Source organism: Colobus angolensis, unplaced genomic scaffold (genome assembly GCF_000951035.1).
Source record: "Colobus angolensis palliatus isolate OR3802 unplaced genomic scaffold, Cang.pa_1.0 Scaffold125, whole genome shotgun sequence".
NCBI classification, from domain to species: Eukaryota; Metazoa; Chordata; class Mammalia; order Primates; family Cercopithecidae; genus Colobus; species Colobus angolensis.
Window position 1 is genome coordinate 7,654,787 of NW_012113697.1, and position 23,701 is coordinate 7,678,487.

Sequence of the window (23,701 nt, forward strand, 5' to 3'; positions counted from 1 at the left end):
ATAGGGTGTTAGACTCAGTGCCCATTTTAAGAAGCAGATGTTCTGCTTTTCATCCAATTTGAACCTAATAGTTTCACAGTGTTTCAGACTAGGCAATCCCATGCGAATGCCTCAGCAATCTTTGCACTATGTATTCTGGAAAACTGAACATAAAAGACCCAGTCATCAGGTGATCATTATGAAGAGACATGTTCTACTGTGAAAAGAAAAATCTTTTCAGTATCTTATTTTCTTAACTGACCTTTTGTTAACATGAAATGAGTCGTACATGTGACTTGTTTAAAATCATTTATTATTATCAGGAGTGCCTTTTAGGTGAGCCACTCTGCATGACTCTCATGCTTCAAAACTATTTTTTATTCAAGTGACTTACAATGGCCCTAGGAAACAAGTTCTGCTATTATCCCCCATTTTAAAATGATGAAAATGGACAAAGAGAAAGCAGGCAACTTAACCAATACCCCATGGCATCACAGTCTTTAGAATAGTCATATTATATAAATATGGCAATAACAATGCACTGAAAATGTCTCCAAAACAAACTCTACATTTTAAAAAATGTATAACAGACATCTAAGGAAGGGGTCTTACTTCTTTAACTCAGAAAGTGCAAAATCCCTTAAACTCATATCAGACCTGTGATTAACAAACTCACACTAAGTTTTAAAAACTGCTTAATTTACTTTATCATGACTAGCAATATATAAGAATTTTGTAAATAGTTTATTAAAAATAACTTTGGGAAACTATTTTTGCCTGATCAGCAATACAACTACTGATAAGATAAGCTGGTTATCAAATAATTACCCAATGTTAATCTTCCAAATAATTGTTATAATCCAATCTTGTGAATTCAAGACAGGCACATTATAGATAATCACAAATATTAGAAACACACTTAAAATGTCCATATGTTTAGTATACCTAGAAAATTCATTGACTAAAGTAAGTCGTGAAACCTGGACTGGAATTTTGTGGACTATTAAGTTTCATTTTGTCTTACTGTTTTAAAATTTAAATAGTTTGGCTCATTTCTATATTTGTTAAAATTGTAATCTTAAAACATTAAAAAATAACTTTTTAAACACATAGATATGACTAGCCATTTTATCTAAGTTATAAAATAGTTACCCCAGGGAGTTTTCAAGATCCCTGTATTTTAAAAGCTTATTTCAAAAACCATCACTACTTTGCATTTTTAAACTGCATCTTTGCATTAAAGAACTGTAAATGTGTTGTCATACAGTAAATATCCACATCCCAATTCTAATTACACCATTCCTGTTGTTAACATAGAGCATTACTTCTAATAAAAGCATGACGTAGTTCTACAGTTTCAATAGCAAAATTAAACGTTTTGTGTTGAAGAGATAATGAAGCATCACTAAGATATTTGAAACAACAAAGTTAACATTACAATGATTTCAAGAAAAACCAAGAATATATACACTTACATAAAAGAAAACAAAAAAAAGGAATAATTCACTTTATGAGAGAAGACAGATAGATTTTTAAAATATTTGGATTCTTTAGTCCATATGGAAATTTAAAAAAAAAAAAAAAACAGGAGAGAGAAACAGAAAGAGAGAGAGATGCTACTTGACATTTTAAAGACCAAAAACTTGCAGTAGTAAGAATACACTCTGAAAGCATTTTAAAACTTACATTTCACTGGCAAAAGTAGGTAACGAGGAGACATAGATTCAGTGCAGGATTTTATGTACAATAAAACCTAAAACTAAACTCCACCAAAATGAAATTGCAATAACAGTCAATGCCTGGCTAGAAAGATCCCTTTGCACTATGAAAAAGGCCACAGTACAATAATTAAATAATAGCAAGAATGCAGTCTACACACTTCAGATGTTTAGGAAAACAACAGTTTCCAAGCACCGCATGAACACGTAATTAACCGGAGATAATGTTAAAGCAAGGTCTCTACAATTTTGCATTAGGTTGTGCTTCAAATAGTCTATAACATGGACTTGAATTAATTACATTTTATTGCACTATAAATTGGCTGTTGTCATTATACCCAAATGTAACAAATAAGGCAGACTTTAATTTATCTGTAGATCTCCTTGGATAGAAAATAATTTAAAAATACGTAAAAATTGAAAAATTTGTGTACTTGTTTATAGTGTCTCTCTGTAAATGTGCATTTGACCAAAGAGATTCTATCCAAATAGTGAGAGAAAAACCCCCACAAATAGCATCTTCCATTTTAAAAAATTCTTGGTTTGTCATTTTTTAAAAAGTCATAAAGCCACTGGCTTTCATAGACTCATTAGGACACACTCATCTCTTCATGCATGCTTCTGCTAGTGTCCTAAATTTGGGCTCCAAATTATCCAAAAATTCAAGCCCATCTTCTTCTTGTCGCTCACTGCAGCACCCTACAGATCCAGCCAGCGATCCTCTTCCTTCATAGTTGTATGTCAGGACATAGTCTTGGGCATGCTTGTGATTTTCATCTTGATTACACAGATACACTTTCTGCCAAGGGGAAAAACACAACGTTTTTATTATTATTATTTTAAACACCAAAACTGACTAACATAAAAGTAATTGCTTTGATTTACCTTTCATTGTTTAATTTTTAATCAGAGTGTGTCCTCTAACGGATTCCTACACATAAAAAATGCACATGATTGGTCTGTTTCATACATCACACTATAAATTCAGTATAGCATGTTTCTAAAAGTCACGCATGGGGCAGCAAGTATACAGGTGTTCATTTTACATAGTCATTATTTTCCCTTTCAACATTGTAGCTGAAAGTGACACGCATCCATTAAACTGAAGACAAATTGATGTGGGCTCAGATCTTCCCAGACAGACATGCTGGTCTTGCTGGTACCACATTTTTGGTTTCTAAGGCACAAGTTGTCAGATGGGAAATATTAGGACAAAGCCATGAGACAGTAATTTAAATATCACACACTAGTTAAGTAATTCTTTCAATTAAAAAAAAATACGAGGGCAAGTAAATAACCACTTAAATCTGAACATAACTAAATCAAAAATGAGGAAAAATAATAGCTTTCAATTAGTAGAATTAGTAGATTCATAATTAATTGAAAATTATGGTCAGAATCCAGTTAGTTATTTATAAAGTTTAAAGGAAATCAAAATAGATTTGTAGGCCACTTAGGAAAACTCACTTCACCGAGGCGGGGCTGAGTGAAACTGTGCCACTCCGAGTACGTGTATCTGCAGTTGTCCATCTCCGTGTGTCCTCCCCTGCAGGAGTCCAGGGTGTGATGGTGCCCAGCCCCCCGGCAGGATTCCAAGGTCTGATGTCCTCCTTTCACCATTTCGATGGTCTCCTGACCGCCATTTTTGACTCCTGATCCGATGGTGCCACAAACTCCCTGAGCAGAAGCACCCACAGTTTGGGTTGTGAAGCCATTCGCAGAATACTGAAATGAAAACAATTTGCATTAGGGATAATATAGAGAGAAACAAAAAATTATGAAAAAGAACAACATCAAGCGGATAATGCCATTTTTTTGTGTGTGTGCTAGAAGATAAGCTCTCTGAGAGCAGGAACTAAATCTATTTTGTCAATCCTATGTACCCAACTATGGAAATCCCATAATTTAATGTAGTAGCCACACAAGCAAACTGTCAAGTGGTTGGTACCTGGAGATAAATTAGGAAGCTTGATGTATATTCCTTCTTTAAAAATCTCTTAGAATACCTGCCCAGTGTGGTGGCTTATGCCTGCAATTCCAGCACTTTGGGAGGCCGAGGCAGGTAGATCACTTGAAATCAGGAATTCAAGACCAGCCTCGCCAACATGGTGGAACTTTGTCTCTACTAAAAATACAAAAATCAGCTGGGCATGGCAGTAGGCACCTGTAATCCCAGCTATTCGGGAGGCTAAGGCACAAGAATCGCTCGAACCTGGAAGGCAGAGTTTGCAGTGAGCTGTGATTGTGCCACTGCACTCCAGCCTTGGCGACAGAGTCAGACCTTGTCTCAAAAAAAGAAAAAAAAAGCCTCTTAGAATACTGTACAACTTTAATTCTTCAATCCTTCTACATCTCACACCTCAAAATAAACACTGTTGTCTCACATATACTTACTCTGCTTAGTTTAAATTAATTCCTTTTTACCTGACTAAAGCAGAAACAGAAGTAATGATCAATATTTCCATTTAGTATCTAGTTCAGTTACACTTCAACTACATCAAAAAGAATAAAACTATAATTGCCATAAAAATCTTGACTGCAATAATAAACGCTTGCCATCTAAATATATATGAATAAACTCGGCAGGGAAAATAACGAGAACGCTAAAGCTTTGGCCACTAGATATTTACATTGCGTTTTTGGAAACTCTAACATTATTTAAATTTTTGTTTTTCAGTACCTTCCTGGATACTCTGATGGTTTTGTTTTCTAAATATTTCTTGCCCTAGTCATCAATTATACTTCTTATAGGGTATTTACTTGTTCCTCTTCCACATATTGAGCTAGAAAGCAAAGTTGGAGAAATGGCTACTTGCTAGCATTGCTATTTCATATATTTGGCCTCAGGCTCTTTCCTAACCCATATTAGAGCTAGAAAGAATCTATTAAAGTTCTTCCCACGATGATCAAAGCTTGTAGTGATTTTATTGTTGCCAGAAAAAGTGTAAAACCATGTTGGTGAACCGTGAATAATTAAAAGCAGCATTTTTACAGCACAAACAGCAGTTGAAATACATACAAAAGACAAGGCTTAAAGTTGAAACCATGAATCATTTGAAGTAGAAATAACAATGACATAGTAAAGCATTTTCACCGTTTAGTAACACACTATGGTCAAATTTAAATACCATATATCACCGTGTAAATCAAAGTCATTTTATCTGTTTCAGGGGACCCATGACATTCTATGGTAAATTGCCTGATACCAAAAGAACTTTTCTGAGAAAAGATGAGTTTAGAAGGAATACCCATTATAAGCAAATTCATCCTTTGTATTTATTTAAAAACCCAGATTACTTACCACTTTGTCATCTCCAGGGGCTTCTGTGTTTGATACAATTAGGTTCTGCTGGGCTAAATCATCAGGAATTACTTTCGGTTGTTTAGATATTCCAGAAGCCCCACAGACCAGCGTAAACAGGATGCCTGGAGGAAGAAAGAAATATACTTGAGTTTATCATAAAATAACGTGAAGTTATGTACAATGGTTAATACACAGATAAATCATAAATTAAAAAGTGCATATTAAAAGGAGACAGCTTTCCTGGGATTGCTTATGTCAAAGCAGTATGCAATAGAAAAGTTTAAATAGATCTACTATTTAAACTTTTAAACAGATATGCTCTAATTATGTTACATGTTCTGTTTCTGCATTGAATTTTATGTCTATGATAACTGGGAAGACACTAGAACTATACAAAAATGCACTTAAAATATGTAAATTAAATATATTTATATATTAAATAAAAATACAGCTACATGCAAATGATCAGCTATAGGAAATGGCACTGGTTCTTAGAATGTGTCTTGAAAGTTGCCAGGCGTGCTGGTTCACGCCTGTAATCCCAGCACTTTGAGAGGCCGGGGTGGGCGGATCACTTGAGGCCAGGAGTTAGAAACTGGCCTGGCCCACACAGTGAAATCCATCTCTACCAAAAGTAGAAAAAATGAGCTGGGCATGGTGGCGCACACCTGTAATCCCAGCTACTCAGGAAGCTGAGGCATGAGAATCACTGGAATCCGGAGGCGGAAGGTGCAGTGAGTCGAGATCACACCACTGCACTCCAGCCTGGACTCTGTCTCAAAAAACAAAAAGTGTCTTCAAAGTTACTTTAAAGGGTATTATTTGAATTTAAGAAAAGACTTAGGACTTACAAAAGAGCAATGCTATGCCCAACAATATTGCAAGGATGGCCCACTTTCCAAGTTGTACTCCTCCACCACCAACCCTTGGATCTGCACGATGTGTGCAGTCATTTTCGGTAATGCAGTCACACAGTATAACATCCAACGAAGTGACACTAGACATGCCAAGTCTATCTCTCACTGTTATAGGTACTACATATGAGCCAAATGCAGGGTCATTCTGATAGGAAAGACGTGCTGCTGTATCTGAAAACATACATAAATAAAACCAAGCATTATACAACATCACTGATTTCTTCTGAGCATAAATAACTCATTATCTGATGGTTATCATATTTTCCTAGAAACAGATATTCCTGATGGGATGGCACAGCTACTAGAATATGCTAAATGTGAATGGATAGAGTAGTTCCAAACTATACCCATTGCAAATATATTGCATATAAAAGTTTGTCTATGCTGCCTCTTAAAGTCTTTTGGCTCTTGCAATAATATATTTTATTTGTCTGTAAACAAATCCTTCCTTTCGTAACTAATAGACTTGTTAATAGTTTCTACCATATCTTGAATACATTTAATTAAAGCAGTGAGTGTACATTTTCTGTTACACATGCTTCATTGAAGTCATAATCTGAAATTCTGGATGTTTTCCTTTACTTTGTTTTCAAAAATTGTGCCAAATAAACATAAATCCTTGTGACTTACTGTCAGAGACTGATTCTGACAACTTAGAACACCCCTGACAGTGACTACATTAGCAGGTCATGAGTCATACAGCTGGAGCTGCATCTCCTGGTCCTAAAGGATGAAGGGACCAACTGCACATGTCTTAGTTTTGATGTAGTTTTCTTAGATAAAGGCTAGAAAATATCTAGAACCAAAAGCTCATACCAATTCTTTTATGGCTTTTATGGTGCATAAGCATGATGATAGGGTTTTTACGCTCATGTGTTAGACGCACCTCTCTCAAACCTTATTACAACATCAGTACATTACCTGTATGACATGAATTTAGAAGAAGAAAATAATAATAAAAAACTAAAAAAAATTTTAGAAGTCAACACAATCTTGGTTTCGGAGACTAGATATACTACTACTCTAAATGCAGATACCTGGTGCCATAGAATAATCCCTCTCTCACGTAACTTCCCAGCATGACATTCTTATTTTCTGCATAGTATTTGAAGCTCTAAATACAAATTTGAGTGCCTGGGTAAAAACACATTGAATTAAGTCAATTTTAAGAGAAGTCCCAGTTAACCCATTAAGTCTATTATGTAAGAAATTATAATGAGACTAGCAAAACCAAAACTTATAATTCCTAATGTGTCGTGATGTATTACATGCATTATCTCATTTACTCCTCCAAATAATCCCTTTTGAGTAAATTGATGCTCAAAGACAAAAGATAGCGTGGTCAGATTTACATAACTAACAAACAGTGGAGAGCCAGCATTTGACACTAAGCTTATCTGACTTCAAAGCCTCTCTGGGGTATGTTCTTCTTAAAAGTTGGGTGTTTCCCAAGCTTACAAATGATTACCCAGACAAGTAAATCTTTAAAATAAGAAAGATTTTGACAAACATACAGCTGCCAAAGTTTTATTTTGCTAAGTAAGACTATTGGGAAAAAAATGTCCACCTTCTATCAACACTATTTAAAAATGAATATCATGACACCAAATAAGTAGAAAAGAAAAAAAAATCTAAGAATAAAGTTAATTCTTCCTCCCAACCCCAAAATAAACTGATAACCCCCCGAGACACACACACACACACACACACACCCCAGAATATTGTTTAAAAAGCTGAAAATCTTGTTAGTTCACAGAGCAGGATCCAAGACATAGTAGCTTAGCTTATTTCTATAAGTCTTCATTTTTCTTTCTCATCCTGTTCTCCCTTTACGTTCCCTCACAACCTTTCTTTTCTAATTTGTCATAACAGGAAATTGAGGGATATTCACTCAAAGCATGGGGCTGAAAAACATTCAAGGGCATTTGAAAAGCAAGCCCCATTCAGTGGTTCTAGAGTCATGAAAGCTGGTAGACCACGACGCCACGGTCCACAGGCAGTGTGAGCGGGAGATGCGGAACATGCTGAAGAGTTAAGGGCCGACTAGGGAGTGAGGCAGTGGTGATAATGTAGACAGGTTGCCTTCATTTTTGCCATACTTATCACTGTAGATCCTTCTGGGCTAAAGACAAAAGTACAGATGGGGAACCAAGTTAGGGGAGAATCCCAAGGAGAATACAATAGACACGAAATAGTCAGAAGTCAATACAGTGGCAAAGAGGAGAGAGAATGTGGTGGACACTGTGGGGTATATCAGATCCCTTTTCAGTGAAGAACTTACATCCCAGCTGCTTGGGAGGCCATCAGCACCTTCCGTGATTGTGCCTTTTTGCCTTGGGCAGCCCACATACAGTGATGGAGCAATAAGAGAGAATAGGGGACCGATTCAGCACCACTCTGAAGGCCCATTTAGCTCAGACATCCCCTGGGGTTCACCGAGGTTGTCATTTGGCTTATGCTGCAGCTCGACTTCTCTTTTGTCTAATCCTACTTCTCCTCCTTTCAAAGCTACTGATCCCAAGCAAATTCCTTAGTCATCATTCTGCTTGAGATGCTCTGTCTCAGGGTCTGCTTTCTGGAGAGCCAACCAGTAACAACTGAGGACTCCCTTATGACCTAGGAAACTATAAAGAAACCTATGCCAATGGGAGGTACACAAGTTAGGAAGTGATTGCATTAGACCCAGTCTGAGAGAGAGAGAGAGTGTGAATGTGTGTGTGTGTGTGTGTCTGTGTTTGTTTGGAGAGGGAGTGAGAATTCACAACACACCTAAGGGAATCTCGGCATAGGATTAGAGACACACTAGAGAGACCTACTCCCAACACACAAAAACTGAGAAACTTTCATTGGTGGTTCCCATATGGTGAATTTTCTCCTATTTCATACAAAAAAAAAAAAGTATTGCAGACACCCTGATGTTGAAAAAGACAAAGCAATTTTCAAAAATATATACCATTAATTTCATTCAGTCTCCACATTCTCTGTACGTCTGAAGTAGAACTCTCCAGACTAAAGTCAAAGGGTGGGCCATTGATGGGCTCATCAGGATCAACCGCAACAATCTCCGCAGATGACATGGTGGGTTTGCAGATGATCACTGTCTTCTTAGGTATGAATGGGCCGTTATCATTCACGTCTTGAAGAATAATGCCCAGTGTCCCTGTACATGTTCTCCCTGCTAGATAAATGAAAATAAAAATACTTTTTTTATGTTTTGAGTTTTCGCCACAAAATTATGCACTGAAAACATTGAAAAATATTTATTAAGCACCTATGATGTGTAAGTTACAATGATAAGCAGTCACAAGCTATGTCCTCAGGGAATGTTAAAAGAAAAATATTATTACTTTCATATGGGTTGTACAATGACTGCTATTAAGATGCGTTTATTCATTCGCTAAATTATTACTGCATTTTATTAGAGGCAAGTTTTGGCTGATTTGTGAGAAGAGGAAGGAAGAGAGTATGAATGAGGACACTTCTGGCATATTTAAAAGCACAAGGAAATTCAAGGAGATGGAAACGCACGTTATACACACCATGATCTGGAGACAATGACAGGAAAGGTAGACAGGTGGAAGCTGACACGGAAGCAGGAGCTAAGGGTCTTTGAAAGCCAGACTAGGGAACTTAGAGTTTGTTGGATAAATAGGCAGCACTTAGGTTTTGGAGCAAAGAAATTAAAGTTATATATTTGAAAGATTGTAACAAAAATAGTACATGGGAATATACGAAGGGCAGAAGACTCCCGGAGAAGAAAATTACTTGAAAACTGAAATAATCACTGTGGGGTGTAGCCTAAGTAATTCATCTACCTGTATATTCAATAGAAACTTACAGGATAGGTGGGGCGTGGTGGCTCACACCTGTAATCCCAGCACTTTGGGAAGCCGAGGCGAGCAGATCACTTGAGGTCAGGAGTTTGAAACCAGCCTGACCAACATGGAGAAACCACCATCTCTACTAAAAATACAAAATTAGCCAGGCATGGTGGCACATGCCTATAATCTCAGCTACTCGGGAGGTTGAGGCAGGAGAATCGCTTGAACCGGGAGGTGGAGGTTGCAGTGAGCAGAGATCACGACATTGCACTCCAGCCTGGGCAACAAAAGTGAAACTCTGTCTCAAAACAAAAAAAAGAAAAGAAAAGAAAAGAGGAAAGAAAGAAAGAAACTTACAGGATAACTACTTTATATAAAGAACTGCATTGGAAAATCTGGGGGATTCAAAGATGAAACAGCCATAGACCCATGCCACTAATTATTAATGCAGTTATGAAGTCTGAAGCTGAACACAAGCCCAGGAGTTCTGTCTCTAAATCACTCATTCTTTCTGTTTCAAAAGAAGCCATTCGACACTACAGGTGGAAAAGAGAATTTAAAAACCATGTGCCACCCACTCCCTGGGCTGTGTCTTGTATGAAGCTGCCAATCTCGGGAAGCTCGGAGATCTGAGCACAGCCCTGAAGTCACAACCTCAGCCAGAGCACCTGCAGCACAGTGATTAGACTCATGATACAGCCAGCATCATCACGGGTCAGGAACACTAGGTCACCAAGTTAAGAACTGGTTCTAAACCATGGGCCACAGAGAAAGAGCAGGTGAAGGCAACTACAGGACTAGTAGTTAATATAGGCAAAGTGGGAGAGAGGGAGAAAACAAAAACGGAAAGCAAAGCAAACACTTCTCATTTAATATAAGCCTGCAAACTAAAATTCCCAGATAATCAAGATTAACACTAAGAAGGAAAGCCAACAAAAGCACCAGTCAAAAGATTAATTCATTCTATGCAAGACATCTCTGAAACAGGTATGTTTAGAATCTTCAAAGACATAAAGAGGGGTAACCAATTAAACAAGAATGAAATTCCAGCTCAAATTCCAGCAGAAAATAAACAGCAACATTCACCTACCAGGGATTCTAGAAAAGAGAATAGACAGAATGGCAGAGAAGCAATATTTAAAGAGATGAATAGCTGAGAATACTCCAAAATTAACGAAAAACATGGCTCTTCAGATTGAAAGTATTTTCTGACTGCAGAACTAGACAAATATAAATAAATCCACGGCATACACTTTGTACTAACACTGTAGAACTCAACTTATGGTACTGTAAGAGCTACCTAAATATATTACCTACAAAAGGACAATCGCTAATTGACAGAACAAGAAGCATCAGCAAGAAGAGATGCCAGAAAATGGGTTAATAGCTGCACAGTGCCACGGGAAAGAAGCTGTTGACTCAGAATTTTAAACCAAGTCAAAGTATCACTTAAGTATGAGGCCAATATTAAAATATTTTTCAGAACAAAAAAACTGAGAGCGTTTAAAATTCACATTCCACCATTGAAAAAAAAAAATAGTAAAGGATGTACTTCAAGCAAGAAGAAAAAAGAACTAGGAGAGAAAACAATGAGAAGCAGGAAACAATGCAACTACCTTCCATTTTTGGACAACTTCGAAAAGGAGTATTTACATTAGAAAAAGGAAGCAGGTAGATCTATATTTCATCTATCTGGCACACGTTTCTATTTACTAGAGCAGAATAATTTCTGTCTCTCAGCTTCTCCTGTTCTCATGCTATGTGGTGCTACCTTGCTCTCTCTGAAAATTGGGACTGCTTGTTGTCTTGAACATTTCTTTCTCTTTGAGTCCACACACACAATTGAGAGCACGTGCCTTACCTATTGAATCTGGTTAATTGTGCTATCTTTAAAAATTGAACTCTATAGTGCTTGCTCTTCTACAACTGGGATAAATGCTTCAATTTCCTTCCAGTAGATGTTTACAACTGCTCACTGATGAAACTCCATTTTTTTTTTTTGCACATTGTGATTAATACTGACATAGAAGAACATTTAAGACCTCAGATATCTAATCCACTGTGTTTCATAGCTGTTTTTCATCTGTTGATGAGTTACATACTGTTTTATTCGTTGGAATGTCAGCATAAAATGCTCATCTTCTAAGTAGTAACATAATTCTATAAGGCAAATGCTAATTCCAAATATGAAGTCATGTGAGATGCACTCTCCATGGTTTCACACTTTATGTGCATGACACTCTTCGGTCAAATGTTTTAAAACAGTTGCAAGTAACCCCATTCTAACAGCTGGAATAATACAATAGAAACATTAATCTCAAGCTCAACTAGATAGAGGTGATTCCTGGGTGAAACTGCCAACAGAATTTAGATTAAGAAGTTAAGAAGAAAAGATAAATTGAATTTAAAGCGTAAAAAATATATATGTTTAGGAGAGGAGAAGACAGTTAAGACCAGAAAGCATGCAGGAATGTGTGGGCAAGTTTAGACATAGAAGCCTTGAGAGAGTTTTTAAAAAGAGGAAGCAATTGCTGTGGAGATGTAGGTGGGCAGGAAGTGAGCACCAGCCCAGGAGTGCAGTATCCATGAGGAGAGGTTTCCATTAGGGAGTGGCAGAGGGAACGCAAAGGAAATTAGCCAGTATAGATTTTAGAAAAAGGTTTTTCAAAAAATGACACACTTTTGTATGATCTCAGTTCATTGAATTCGCAAAGTAAAAAGATGTGGAATTACTGATTCACAATTCCCTCACAGACAGTAACACAGTGACTCCCACCCTCCTCAAAAGAAATGAAGGGTAACAGCCTCATTACACATTTATTCTATATCACAGTGATGATGAGCAGTGCCCCATCTCAATTCCCTAACAAATATTTGATTTCTCAATCATTTGAACTCCTCTGCAACAGAGGAGAAGGTAGAATAAAATTATAGGCAAAATTTCTAATTTCAGACAGCAATTTTTATCTCAACTGTCAATAAACTATTTCCCAAGTGCCATTAAAAAAATAATGGATTTGAGTTTCATGTTATTTTGTTTTTCTTTTCATTTGCCTTTGACCAACAAGTATATCTTGGCAAAAAGACATGAGAATCTGAGGCCTTAAAGGACAGTCTTTAATTAGTTAAAGATAAATCAATAATGATTACAACTTTAGCAATTTAGCAAACTGAGTCATTTATCATTAATTTACAGAGAACTGGAATACGTAAATCATCTTCCAAAATCACTTCTAAATTCTAATTTTGCAAGTTATAGTATAATAACTTATGTTTGTTATAGTTTGTATATTTATTTTACAAACACACAAAGTCCAAATTCATGTTATAGAAATTATATTTTATGCACCAAACGCATCTCATATATAATCATCATACTCGTATTTCTCTCAATTTTATAGAATGCACAGAACATAATTTTACATTTTATATGATTATATGAATTCATAGTGTTTGTCTCTCTAATTTTATAATATACTATTTATTTACCATGATCATAAATATACCATGTATTGTTTTAATATAATGTCTTTAATCAGAATTCTAACCCCCAAGTAAATTGTCAACTTCCTGTAAAAAGTTATAGCTATTTTCCAGGACTGCACTATGTAAGTATGTTCTCCCTGTAATGAACTTTCCTACCAAAGTGAACACTTTAAGCAAAATAAGTAGATACATTGAAACAATTTTTTTTTTTTTTGAGACAGAGTCTCACTCTGTCATACAGGCTAGAGTGCAGTAGCGTGATCTCGGCTCACTGCAACCTCCACCTCCCGGGTTCAAGCGATTCTCCTGCCTCAGCCTCCCAAGTAGCTGGGATTACAGGTGTGTGCAACCACACTCAGATAATTTTTAATATTTTTGGTAGAGACAGAATTTCACCATGTTGGCCAGACTGGTCTCGAACTCCTGACCTCAAGTATCCCCAGCCTTGGCCTCCCAAAGTGCTGGGATTACAGGTGTGAGCCACCACACTCGGCAGAAACAAGTTTTACTAAAATAATTTTCTCAATTTTCAATAATTTTAACTTTAATAAATTATGGTCTCAAGTGTTTCTATGAGTAAATTATTTTATAATTACATCTAAAACTGAGAAGGCTATTAGAAAGCAGACATGAGTTAACAAATTATGGTAAACTTCTTACTTTATATTATCATTGAGAGATATGAAAATTGAGTGCATGTACCCAGCTTTAAAACGTATACTGTTGGCTTAAACACTGAAGATGTATGTAGCTGAGGAAGTATGCGGCTGGCTTAAAGACAAATTCTTACCTTGGTCTGATGCAAGGACTGTAATATTATATATGCCATTTCTGATGGTCTCTGCCTCTCTATCCAGGCTTCTGAAAACTTTGATTGATCCTGTATTTTCATCAACGGTGACCCACCCTGTTGGATCAGTTAATTTCTTATACCTGTTGGTAATGATGAATTAAAATAATAAAATTTATCATATGCTAAATTATAACAATGTAACAAAATAAGCTATGAATTTTTAAACTCAAATAGAATGGTAAGTACCTTATGCCACTGCTACTTCTTGTGTCTGGGTCATATGCTTTATATCCATTGCTTGTTGTTCCCACTGCTGCATTTTCATTCATGCGAATAGTCTGTATTGGAGGGTTACACTCAGGGCCCTCATCCTGATCCTGTACATTAACAGTAACTGTTGCTGTGCTCATGGCTGATCTTGAACTAGCCTCTCTGGAAAATGGAGCTTCATTAACTACACCAATTTGCAGGATCACCTGTTGCTTTTCTTCATAATTCAATGGCTACAAAAGCAAATGTATTGAAAAATTAGATGAACTCATTTAATATTTGGCAATGCTAACGAGTATATATAAGGTTACATTTGGAAATATGTAAGTGCTGTGTTGGGAATAACCACGAGAATATGAAACATATATCCAGTGATATGGTTTGGCTCTGTGTTCCCACCCACATCTCATGTCGAATTGTAATTCCCAGTGTTGGAGGAGGGACCTGATGGAAGGTGATTGGATCATGGGAGTGGATTTCCCCATTGCTGTTGTCATGGTAGTGAGTGAGTTGTCACACGATCTGGTTGTTCAGAAGTGTGTAACACATTCCCCTTTGTTATCTCTCTCCTGTTGCCATGTGAAGATGTGCTTGCTTCCCCTTTGCCTTCTGCCATGACTATAAGTTTCCTGACGCCTACCTAGCCATGCCTCCTATACAGCCTGTGGAACTGTGAGTCAATTAAACCTGTTTTCCTTATAAACTATCCAGTCTCAGGTAGTTCTTTATAACAATGTGAGAACAGACTAATACACCCAGAAATCCAGTGGCGGTGGAAAGAGAAGAGTCCTCCCACTGATTCAGTACTTGGGTAAAGCTGGCAAAAAAAAGGACAGAAAATTGTTCTTCAATGGCAAATTTAAGATAAGTAGTATAACAGGTATTGATGAAGATTTCAGAGAGTATTTTTTTTTTTTTGAGATGGAGTCTAGCTCTGTCTCCCAGGCTGGAGTGCAGTGGCGCCATCTCGGCTCACTGCAAGCACTGCCTCCCGGGTTCACGCCATTCTCCTGCCTCAGCCTCCCGAGTAGCTGGGATTACAGGCGCCCACCACCACGCCCGGCTAATTTTTTGTATCTTTAGTAGAGACAGGGTTTCATCGTGTTAGCTGGTCTCAATCTCCTGACCTCGTGATCCACCCACCTCGGCCTCCCAAAATGCTAGGATTACAGGCATGAGCCACCACGCCTGGCATTTCAGAGAGTATTTAATGAGGGTTCCTGGATGTTAATACATGAGATACTTCTTTAGGGGATTCATACTATAACCAATAGTTATTTGCTACACCATAAATTTTAGGACAGCTTGTCCTACCCTCCTAAGATGAATAAAATTATTTGTACCCGGTTTGAGGAACAGAAAAAAATGGGTAAATTTTTAAAAATGTTTTTAAGAGGAGAGAGACAAGAAAATACAAAGCTTATGGGCATCATATTTTCTTTTTTTATGTGTGTCTTCCATTCCAGTTCCTGTCTTAAAGACAGGAACACATTTAATAAAAGTTTTTATTTTATCTTGCCTGATACGTAGTTGTAATGAGAATTAGTGAAACCATGTCCCAGAAGACAGAAATTTTTTCAGGTCTTGGACTTCACACAGATAAATTTCCTTCTGAGAATACCAAGGATTAGAGGAGGGGTTAGGTGAAGAAAGAGGCAAGATTTAAAGGAAATTTCTTTGCTATTTTAAAATAGAGAAAACAATATAAAAACATCAGCTGATTTTCATCATCGTAAGGAAAATGGATTCATCATTTTTTAATCCATGCTCCTTGTGAATATATACAAAAGGAAAATGGCATAGACCCACTGTAAAACCATGTTGTAGTTAAAGATGCAGCAGAAATAAGTCTATAAATTTGTCCAAGGCCAAAGGAGCTCAGATTGCTTTATGCACTAACTCTGGCTCCTGGAATAGTATTAGAAAGAAGTTTTAGAAGTGCTTTCATCTTTGAATGATTGAGGATTTTCATTCTGAACCTGTATGCTAAGGATGTAATGTAAACTGAACATAATGAACAAACCTATGAATAACCTCTCCATGGGGCTGATCAAGAGTAACTCTTCATTTGGGAAATTCAGTAAGTGAAGCCTCCTTGGTCCAAACACAGAAAAACTGGGCTAGGAAAAGTCCAGAACTGTCCCAGTGGCAGCAAAGCTGTGCTAGTTTTTGAACTGTTTAAAGATATTAGTTACAGAATAGATATTGTATTATATGGACTTTTAAAAAAAATCATGCCTGAACAAAAGATTATCAAAAACTAATATATTCTTTCCATTATATATGAAGAACAGAGCATTTGCATTTACTTATATACCTATTTTATTCCTACATTTGTCAGAATTCCTTTCTTTCCATTAAATTCTAGCATGCTATTCTATAATATTATAAACTACAAATAATGTTCTAATTTATTCTTACCTTAACTACACAGAGAATTCCTTCATTGGTTTTGGCATCTGTCACAATTTTAAAATTTCCATTTTCATTGCCCTTTAAAATGGTATAATTAGCTCTCCAATTAGCAGTATTCACTAAGTCCTTATCCTCAACAGTAACTCGTAAAATTTCCATATCAACTGTATTTTCTTCCACTGATGTCACATACTAAAATAATAAAAACAAACAAAAAATTTCATTAGTAACTCTCACAAAAATAGAACACCATGTGAAGTAAATCCTATTCTTCTAATTTCCAAAGTACTATATTTACATGATTTAACACCCTAGCACTATACAACTTTTAATGTCATTGGGGCACTTCATTTGAAATCACGAGGGCTGGATGGCAATGTGCATTTTTTTTCTTTTTCTTTTTCTTTTTTTTTTTTTTTGAGATGGAGCCTCACTGTGTCACCCAGGCTGGAGTGCAATGGCTCAATCTCAGCTCACTGCAACCTCCGCCTTTCGCATTCAGCCGATTCTCCAGCCTCAGCCTCCAGAGTAGCTGGGATTACAGGTGCCTGTCACCATGCCCAGCTAATTTTTGTATTTTCTGTAGAGAGAGGATTTCACCATGTTGGCTAGGCTGGTCTCAAATTCCTGACCTCAGGTGATCCACCCACCTTGGCCTCCCAAAGTGCTGGGATTACAAGCGTGAGCCACTGCGCCAGGCCAGAGATGTGCATATTAAACAATTAAAACTGGTCTATACATTTTTCTTTAATTAATATCATACACTTACAGAAGTACGAGTAAATGTTGGCAAGTTGTCATTTACATCATCAATATTAATGATACAAGTTGAAGTTGTCTGTAGACCAAAATATTGACCATCCATGTCTTGTACTTTTATTTTCAACTGGTATTTGTCAATTAACTGAAAGCAAAAAAAGAATTTAATTATTGGGTGAAAGCACTAACATTATAATTGAAATCTTACTTTACACTCCATAATTTTTTTGCACTAAGAATTTAAGAAGTACATTATTACATTTCACAGCATTCATGTATTAGAAGAATTTTCTCTCACTAGTAATTTTTCTTTTCTTTTCTTTCTTTTTTTTTTTTTTTTTTCTGAGATGAAGTCTCACTCTGTTGCCCAGGCTGGAGTGCAGTGGTGCAATCTTGGCTCACTGCAACCTCTGCCTCCTGGGTTCAAGTGAGGCAGGAGAATTACACTAGGAATTTTTAATCAACTTAAGAAAACTGAATAGTTTCTCAAATTTCTAGTGCTATTAACTTACAGAATATAGAATCAGTTGGTTTTGTCTTTATTCAACAGAAAAAGAAGAGCTATTTTGCCATAAGTGCATTTAAAACTGCCTGGTAATTAATCAAAACCTTCATCTCCTAGCCAAAGTACATCCTTATGTTCAAAAAAAAATAGATAGCAATGACTCTTATAATAGTCTTTTAATAAAACAATAAAATGAAATTTCTTCCTGCAAAAAATGTAGATTTTAAAGGTTTATGCTATATTTATTAAGAGATCATTTAAATTGATATGACGATAAAGGTCTGGGGCTATGTAGTTTTTTTCTTTCTGTGGAAAATAGAGTCTGGCTCTTAAGGCTTTCAATTTATCAGATATTGTTGAAAACTCATCACTACCTTAAAAAATATTTTTAAACATCTAAAGCATTTAAATATTTTAAAGTGTTTCTCCTTGTAACTTTCATTTATCATAAGTGATTGAGATACGGGAGGATTAAAAACAATACAGTAATAATGCTTTCCGGACTGAGCATTAGGAGACTTGGGTTCTATTTCCAACTCCAAAAATAAGAGACACAATCTTGGGCAATTGGAAAGTTCACTTTGTCTAGGTTTATTCTTCTATAAGATGGTAATGCTTACCTTTCCTACCTAGTTTATCTCTTTTCATAAGACAATATAGTATGTGAAAATCTATCCTCACCTACCTAGAATGTTCACCCTTCTCTTACAAAGATTCTTCACTTAATTCCATCACCTCTGAACCTTTCTTTTCCTCAGGCATTATCTAAAATAAAACCAAATTTTCTCTTGATCTTCCTGCTTTTTACACACATAATTTTCCAAATTTACTCCTCCCTCACAACCAATCACATGTGTAGACTTGAAAAATAATGGCCTTATTTCAACTGAAAAAATTTTAAAACATCATGCTACTGTACTTTTAAGAAGGAATACATATTTTGTTTTTAGTGAACTAAAATTTATTGGAAATAATTAACTGGCTAATGAAACAAGGAAATGAAGTTTGATACCCTAAGTATTAACTTGTGCTATCTTCAGATGGAAGAGAAATTCTGATGTTTAAAGGGACTAAAAGGTTGTAGGCAACTGAAGAAAACCGGAATCCTGAGGTCAAAAAGTTACTAGAGAGCACCACTGGGTAAACTCCTTCATTGGACAAGTGTTTTCAACTGATTCTTTCAGAAGAATCTATTCAAAGAAAAGCACTTCTGTGGTTGTTGGGTTTGGGAGCTGAACAAGCTGTTGAGTTGTTCCCCCGCCCCCCCCCCATAGAACATTGTTTTCACATAGACATCTATGGCTATTCAGACTATAGTGTTATGAAGGCATTTTGTAAAACATAAAGTTAATCTGTCACTTCAGGGAAAACAACTATTTGTTGCCAATGATAAATTGGAGTTTTCAAACAAAAACGAGAATCTTGGAAAACCTTTATCAACCAATATGATATCAATGGAAGTAAAGAGGTGATCTTTTTCATATTATTTAATGAAATGTGTCAATATTTGGAAGCTCTGCATTACTTAATGAACCAATATTTTCCAAATGACCAATGCACAATATAGAATGATATATTGGTAAAATGGTCGCTGACAGTGTAAGATAGAGCAATGGATTTTAATGTAATAAAGTACAAAAGGCCATTGGTGAGGCTTCAGAGTCCACATTACCAAAAACATTTAGGAAACTAGCTACTCCTTGACAAGTTTTCATGTAGTATCAAAGAATAATATCCACAATGATCTGTAATTACCATTAAAATACTCCTCTCTTTTCTAACTTTATATCATGTCAGATTGCCTTTATGTATGCTTCAGCCAAAACTACATATTGTAACAGACTAAATGCAGAAGGAGATATGAGAATCCACTTGTCTTCAGCAACATATTAAAAACATTTGGGGAAATGCATAACAATATCACTCTTCCCACTAAATTGTACTATTTTGGAAAATGTACCTATTTTGTAGGTACAAAAAGAAAAACAAGTGTAACAATTTTTACTGTTATAAGAATTTTAACTGTTAACATGTAATTAATTTATTGCTATTTTTAATATTTAAATTAATGTATAATTTAGACTTTCCTTAGTGTTAAGCATTAATCAGGTAATATAGATAAATACAACTAGATAAATAAAAGATCTTTGGGATTTTCAACAATATTCAATATTGTTAAGGGATCTTGAGACCAAAGCTTTTGAGAACCACTACCCTAATCCATGAGGGATAGAGGAAGGAAGAGAAAATTAATCTGAAGATTTAAGATTTAAGAATCAAATAAAATACATGATAAACATCTATTACTGTATTCTAAGATTAAGGATTATAAATATAGTAAATAAGGATACAGAAATTAATATAAGAATTTAGATGAATAATGCTTCATGGAGGAGGTAATAGTTGAATAAGTGAATGAATTATTAAACTAGGGTATTGCAGTAGAAAGAGACAGAATATAGATATAAAATAATCTAGGAGGTAAAAACATGCTTTGGGAAGTGATGTGATTCAGGGGGGCCAAGAGACATCAAATACAATTTGGAGATCATGACTCCAAGGTGACAATAGAAAATGATTAATAGAGAAAAAATATACAAATGTCTTTTTAACTAGAAAACATAGAAAGGAAAATATGTTTAGAAGAAAGAAGGCAAGTTAAATTTTAGATTTATTACATTTTAGGTACCTGTCAGACATCCAAATCAAGATTTCTAGCAGTTGATTGAAAATGGGAAACCAGAGATTAGAGAGCCATAAACTGTCTTTTCATCTATGTAAGTGGTAGAATGTAGATGAGATTGTTGAAAAGATGATAACAAATTTCTACATATATTTAAAAGGTTCACTTTTCATATTTGACATTGTGTTTTAATACTGTAAATATGTTTATATTAGGAAATTTGATGGTATGAAACATACAATTCAGAAAAGAATGAATTAGCAGTTCAAAACCAGCATACTCCAAGGTTATGTAGTGATCTCTATTAACATACATAAAATAATAATGTTTCTAAAACAAGATTCACAACATACTTTTCAAAAACACATCTACAGGAGTTATACAGGTACTATTGAATAGCCACATCATAATCAGGTTTTATTAATGTTTACGTTACCTCTCTGTCTAGCTGAGAGGATGTTGTGGTGATCACTCCTGTAGTTGGATGCATAGAAAATAGGGTGGGTGATGGTGGCACCTGCCCAATGATGGAGTACTTCAGGCGTGTGTGCATCGTGTCAGGCTCATCTTTGTCAGTTGCACACACTTGTCCCACAGTAGTGCCTACAGAAGAAAAGTCCTTTTTAATCTCCAAAACATTCGCATGTTCTATGATCCCTTTATTTCATTCCTCTTCACCCCCCTCAAAAAAGCTCTGGACCACATTATTACATAGCAAAGTCATCGCTTTTATAAATTTGCAGACCTCTCCATATAGTATCACTTCCTTTCAAATATTCTGGCATACTAGCATTTTCGAATTGGGTGATCATATTCATATTTACTGTATTTAATGTATGATTTTATAAATGTTGATACTATCCCTCCATGTATTTTCAGATTAAACAATTCTGATTATTCTATAACCTTTCTCTGTTAGTAAGCCTGTGCTTAGACTGATCATAGGAGTCAGTTTTCTCTAAAACTGCATGGTTCACTTAGACCTTTTTAGAGAAGGTCTCCAAAACTGCATTCTGACTTTTAGCTAAAACGGACCATTTTCACAGGACTGAGAAAACGCTTGTATTATTCTCAGTGACTTTAATAATCATGCCCAGAACACTGGCAATCATTTAATCCTAGAGAACATTCATACATATCTTTAAGACTACATCTCCAGTTAGTGAAAGACTTATTCTTTTTGGGCTGTGTTCTCTTACATCCATCCTTCCATAGGACAACAGCATAACATTTATTAACTCCTATTTGATAGACACTGTGCTTGGCATTCGCTGTGTATTGAGCTTCACTTAATCTTCATAACAATCTGGCATACTGATAACCCATTTTACAGATGAAGAAATTAGACTTGCCAAGATTAGGAAATTTGCCCAGGGTCACACAGCTAGTGAAACGCAGAGTAAAATTCCACCCAGAGTCCATTATTCTTGCCGCTGGGATATGCTGCTTCCCAATAGACATAGTGAAACTAAATGTATGAATTGAAACACAGTTAATTTGCCATATATTGTTTAAGGAGGTACTCACCCACTCTGCAATTTTCAAAAATTGTAAAAGTATAAGTTTCTTCTGTAAAAATTGGATAGTTATCATTTTCATCCTCTATTTTGATTATTAGGGGCAATGGAAGTTCTGGAGTATACCCATCTGGAGTTGTTGCAAAGGCAATTATCTGTGAAAAGAGTAAAATAAGGAGAAAAATGAAAATAATCTTTTAAAATGAGGTGTGCTTCAAATTCACTTTGGCTTTAATTTGGAGACTGTTCAGAATTACAGTGTGAGTCTCACCATTTGTTATTGTTTTGGGATATGGATATAATTTTAATGCCAAAGAGGCACCTAATTTCATGATTTAATATAGCATTTTATGTTTAAATTTACCTGTTTAAATTTATCAAAGATAATTTTAGTTTCTTCATTATTGCTATGCTGTTGTTCATGAGCGTAACAATTTTTACTGTTATTTTCCCAAACAGCCTCGAAGACTTTTTTGTTTTGCTTTGTTTGAAAGGTTCAGGTGCATGGATTTTAAATACAACTTTCTAGATCCTTCTGAACTTGGGATCCTGTAGGATTACAAATTCTCCAGGTACAGTTAACTGGGATATTATCCTATTTTCTACTAATGAGGACTTTAGGCATATCAATGGTTACATTTGGGTAAGTCTTTTCAAAAGAATTTCTAATTTAAAAAGTATGAATCAGAAATGAAGCAAATGAATGGTGGTAAATTGTGGTGGAATACAGTTTAATTTTTTTGTTTTTACAATATGAATTTCAATACCAATTTTCTCATAACAGCTATCATAAAAAGGCCAGAACATTCTAGGTACTTAGAAGGCCAGGCCATGGCAATTCTAAACCTAATTTAAAGTTTGCCTATCTTATTTGATTAATTTGTTCTTCTAATGAATAATTAATTCATCCAAAATAGAAATAAAATAATTAAAACCGACTTAAGCAAAATGACCAAGTCCTGTTGGGAAATCAAACCAGCATTAGGTTAAATTCTTTCATATTAACTCGCTTTCCAGCAAAGGAAGTTAACCAGATGATTAAAGGACTGAATAAGCTTAGGTAAGCACTGTCAGACTCCCTACCTGCTCCCCATAAACTAACGTTCTCCCTTTGCCAAGGTACTGAGGTTTACTTAATGACTGAACCTCATTTACCTCCTATGGTATCTCCATACTATAAAGAGGTTCACAGATCTTTGTATGCCAACTAAGTAACTGTTTCTTGGCTGGGCACGGTGGCTCAGGCCTGTAACCACAGCATTTTGGGAGGCCGACATGGGCAGATCACCTGAGGTCAAGAGTTTGAGACCAGCCTGGCCAACAAGGTAAAACCCCATCTCTACTAAAAATACAAACAGTTAGCTGGGCATCATCACGCACGCCTGTGATCCCAGCTACTCAGGAGGCTAAGGCAGGAGGATCACTTGAACCCAGGAGCCAGAGACTGCAGTGAGCAGAGATTACACACTGCACTTCAGCCTGGGCGACTAAGCCAGACTCTGTCTCAAAAAAAAAAAAACAAAAAACGGTTCTT

The 23,701-nt window shown here is 35.9% G+C and overlaps 1 protein-coding gene across 2 annotated transcripts in view; it reads right to left on the bottom strand.

Annotated features, from left to right (window-relative positions):
- Positions 1 to 275: 275 nt before the first annotated feature.
- Positions 276 to 23,701, bottom strand: part of DSC2 (desmocollin 2) — a 42,655-nt gene continuing 19,229 nt past the window's right edge. Inside the window, exons 6-17 of one of the 2 annotated variants that reach the window (XM_011933274.1) lie at positions 22,178 to 22,322; positions 21,087 to 21,253; positions 17,473 to 17,607; positions 16,710 to 16,895; positions 14,265 to 14,521; positions 14,016 to 14,158; positions 8,872 to 9,096; positions 5,853 to 6,089; positions 4,999 to 5,123; positions 3,165 to 3,422; positions 2,583 to 2,628; positions 276 to 2,496 (exon numbers count right to left, since the gene is read on the bottom strand). In XM_011933274.1, coding sequence (XP_011788664.1) covers positions 2,593 to 2,628; positions 3,165 to 3,422; positions 4,999 to 5,123; positions 5,853 to 6,089; positions 8,872 to 9,096; positions 14,016 to 14,158; positions 14,265 to 14,521; positions 16,710 to 16,895; positions 17,473 to 17,607; positions 21,087 to 21,253; positions 22,178 to 22,322 — 1,914 coding nt within the window. In that variant the 3' untranslated portion in view covers positions 276 to 2,496; positions 2,583 to 2,592. The remainder of the gene's footprint in view (positions 2,497 to 2,582; positions 2,629 to 3,164; positions 3,423 to 4,998; positions 5,124 to 5,852; positions 6,090 to 8,871; positions 9,097 to 14,015; positions 14,159 to 14,264; positions 14,522 to 16,709; positions 16,896 to 17,472; positions 17,608 to 21,086; positions 21,254 to 22,177; positions 22,323 to 23,701) is intronic. The other variant, XM_011933273.1, reaches the window with a different exon arrangement.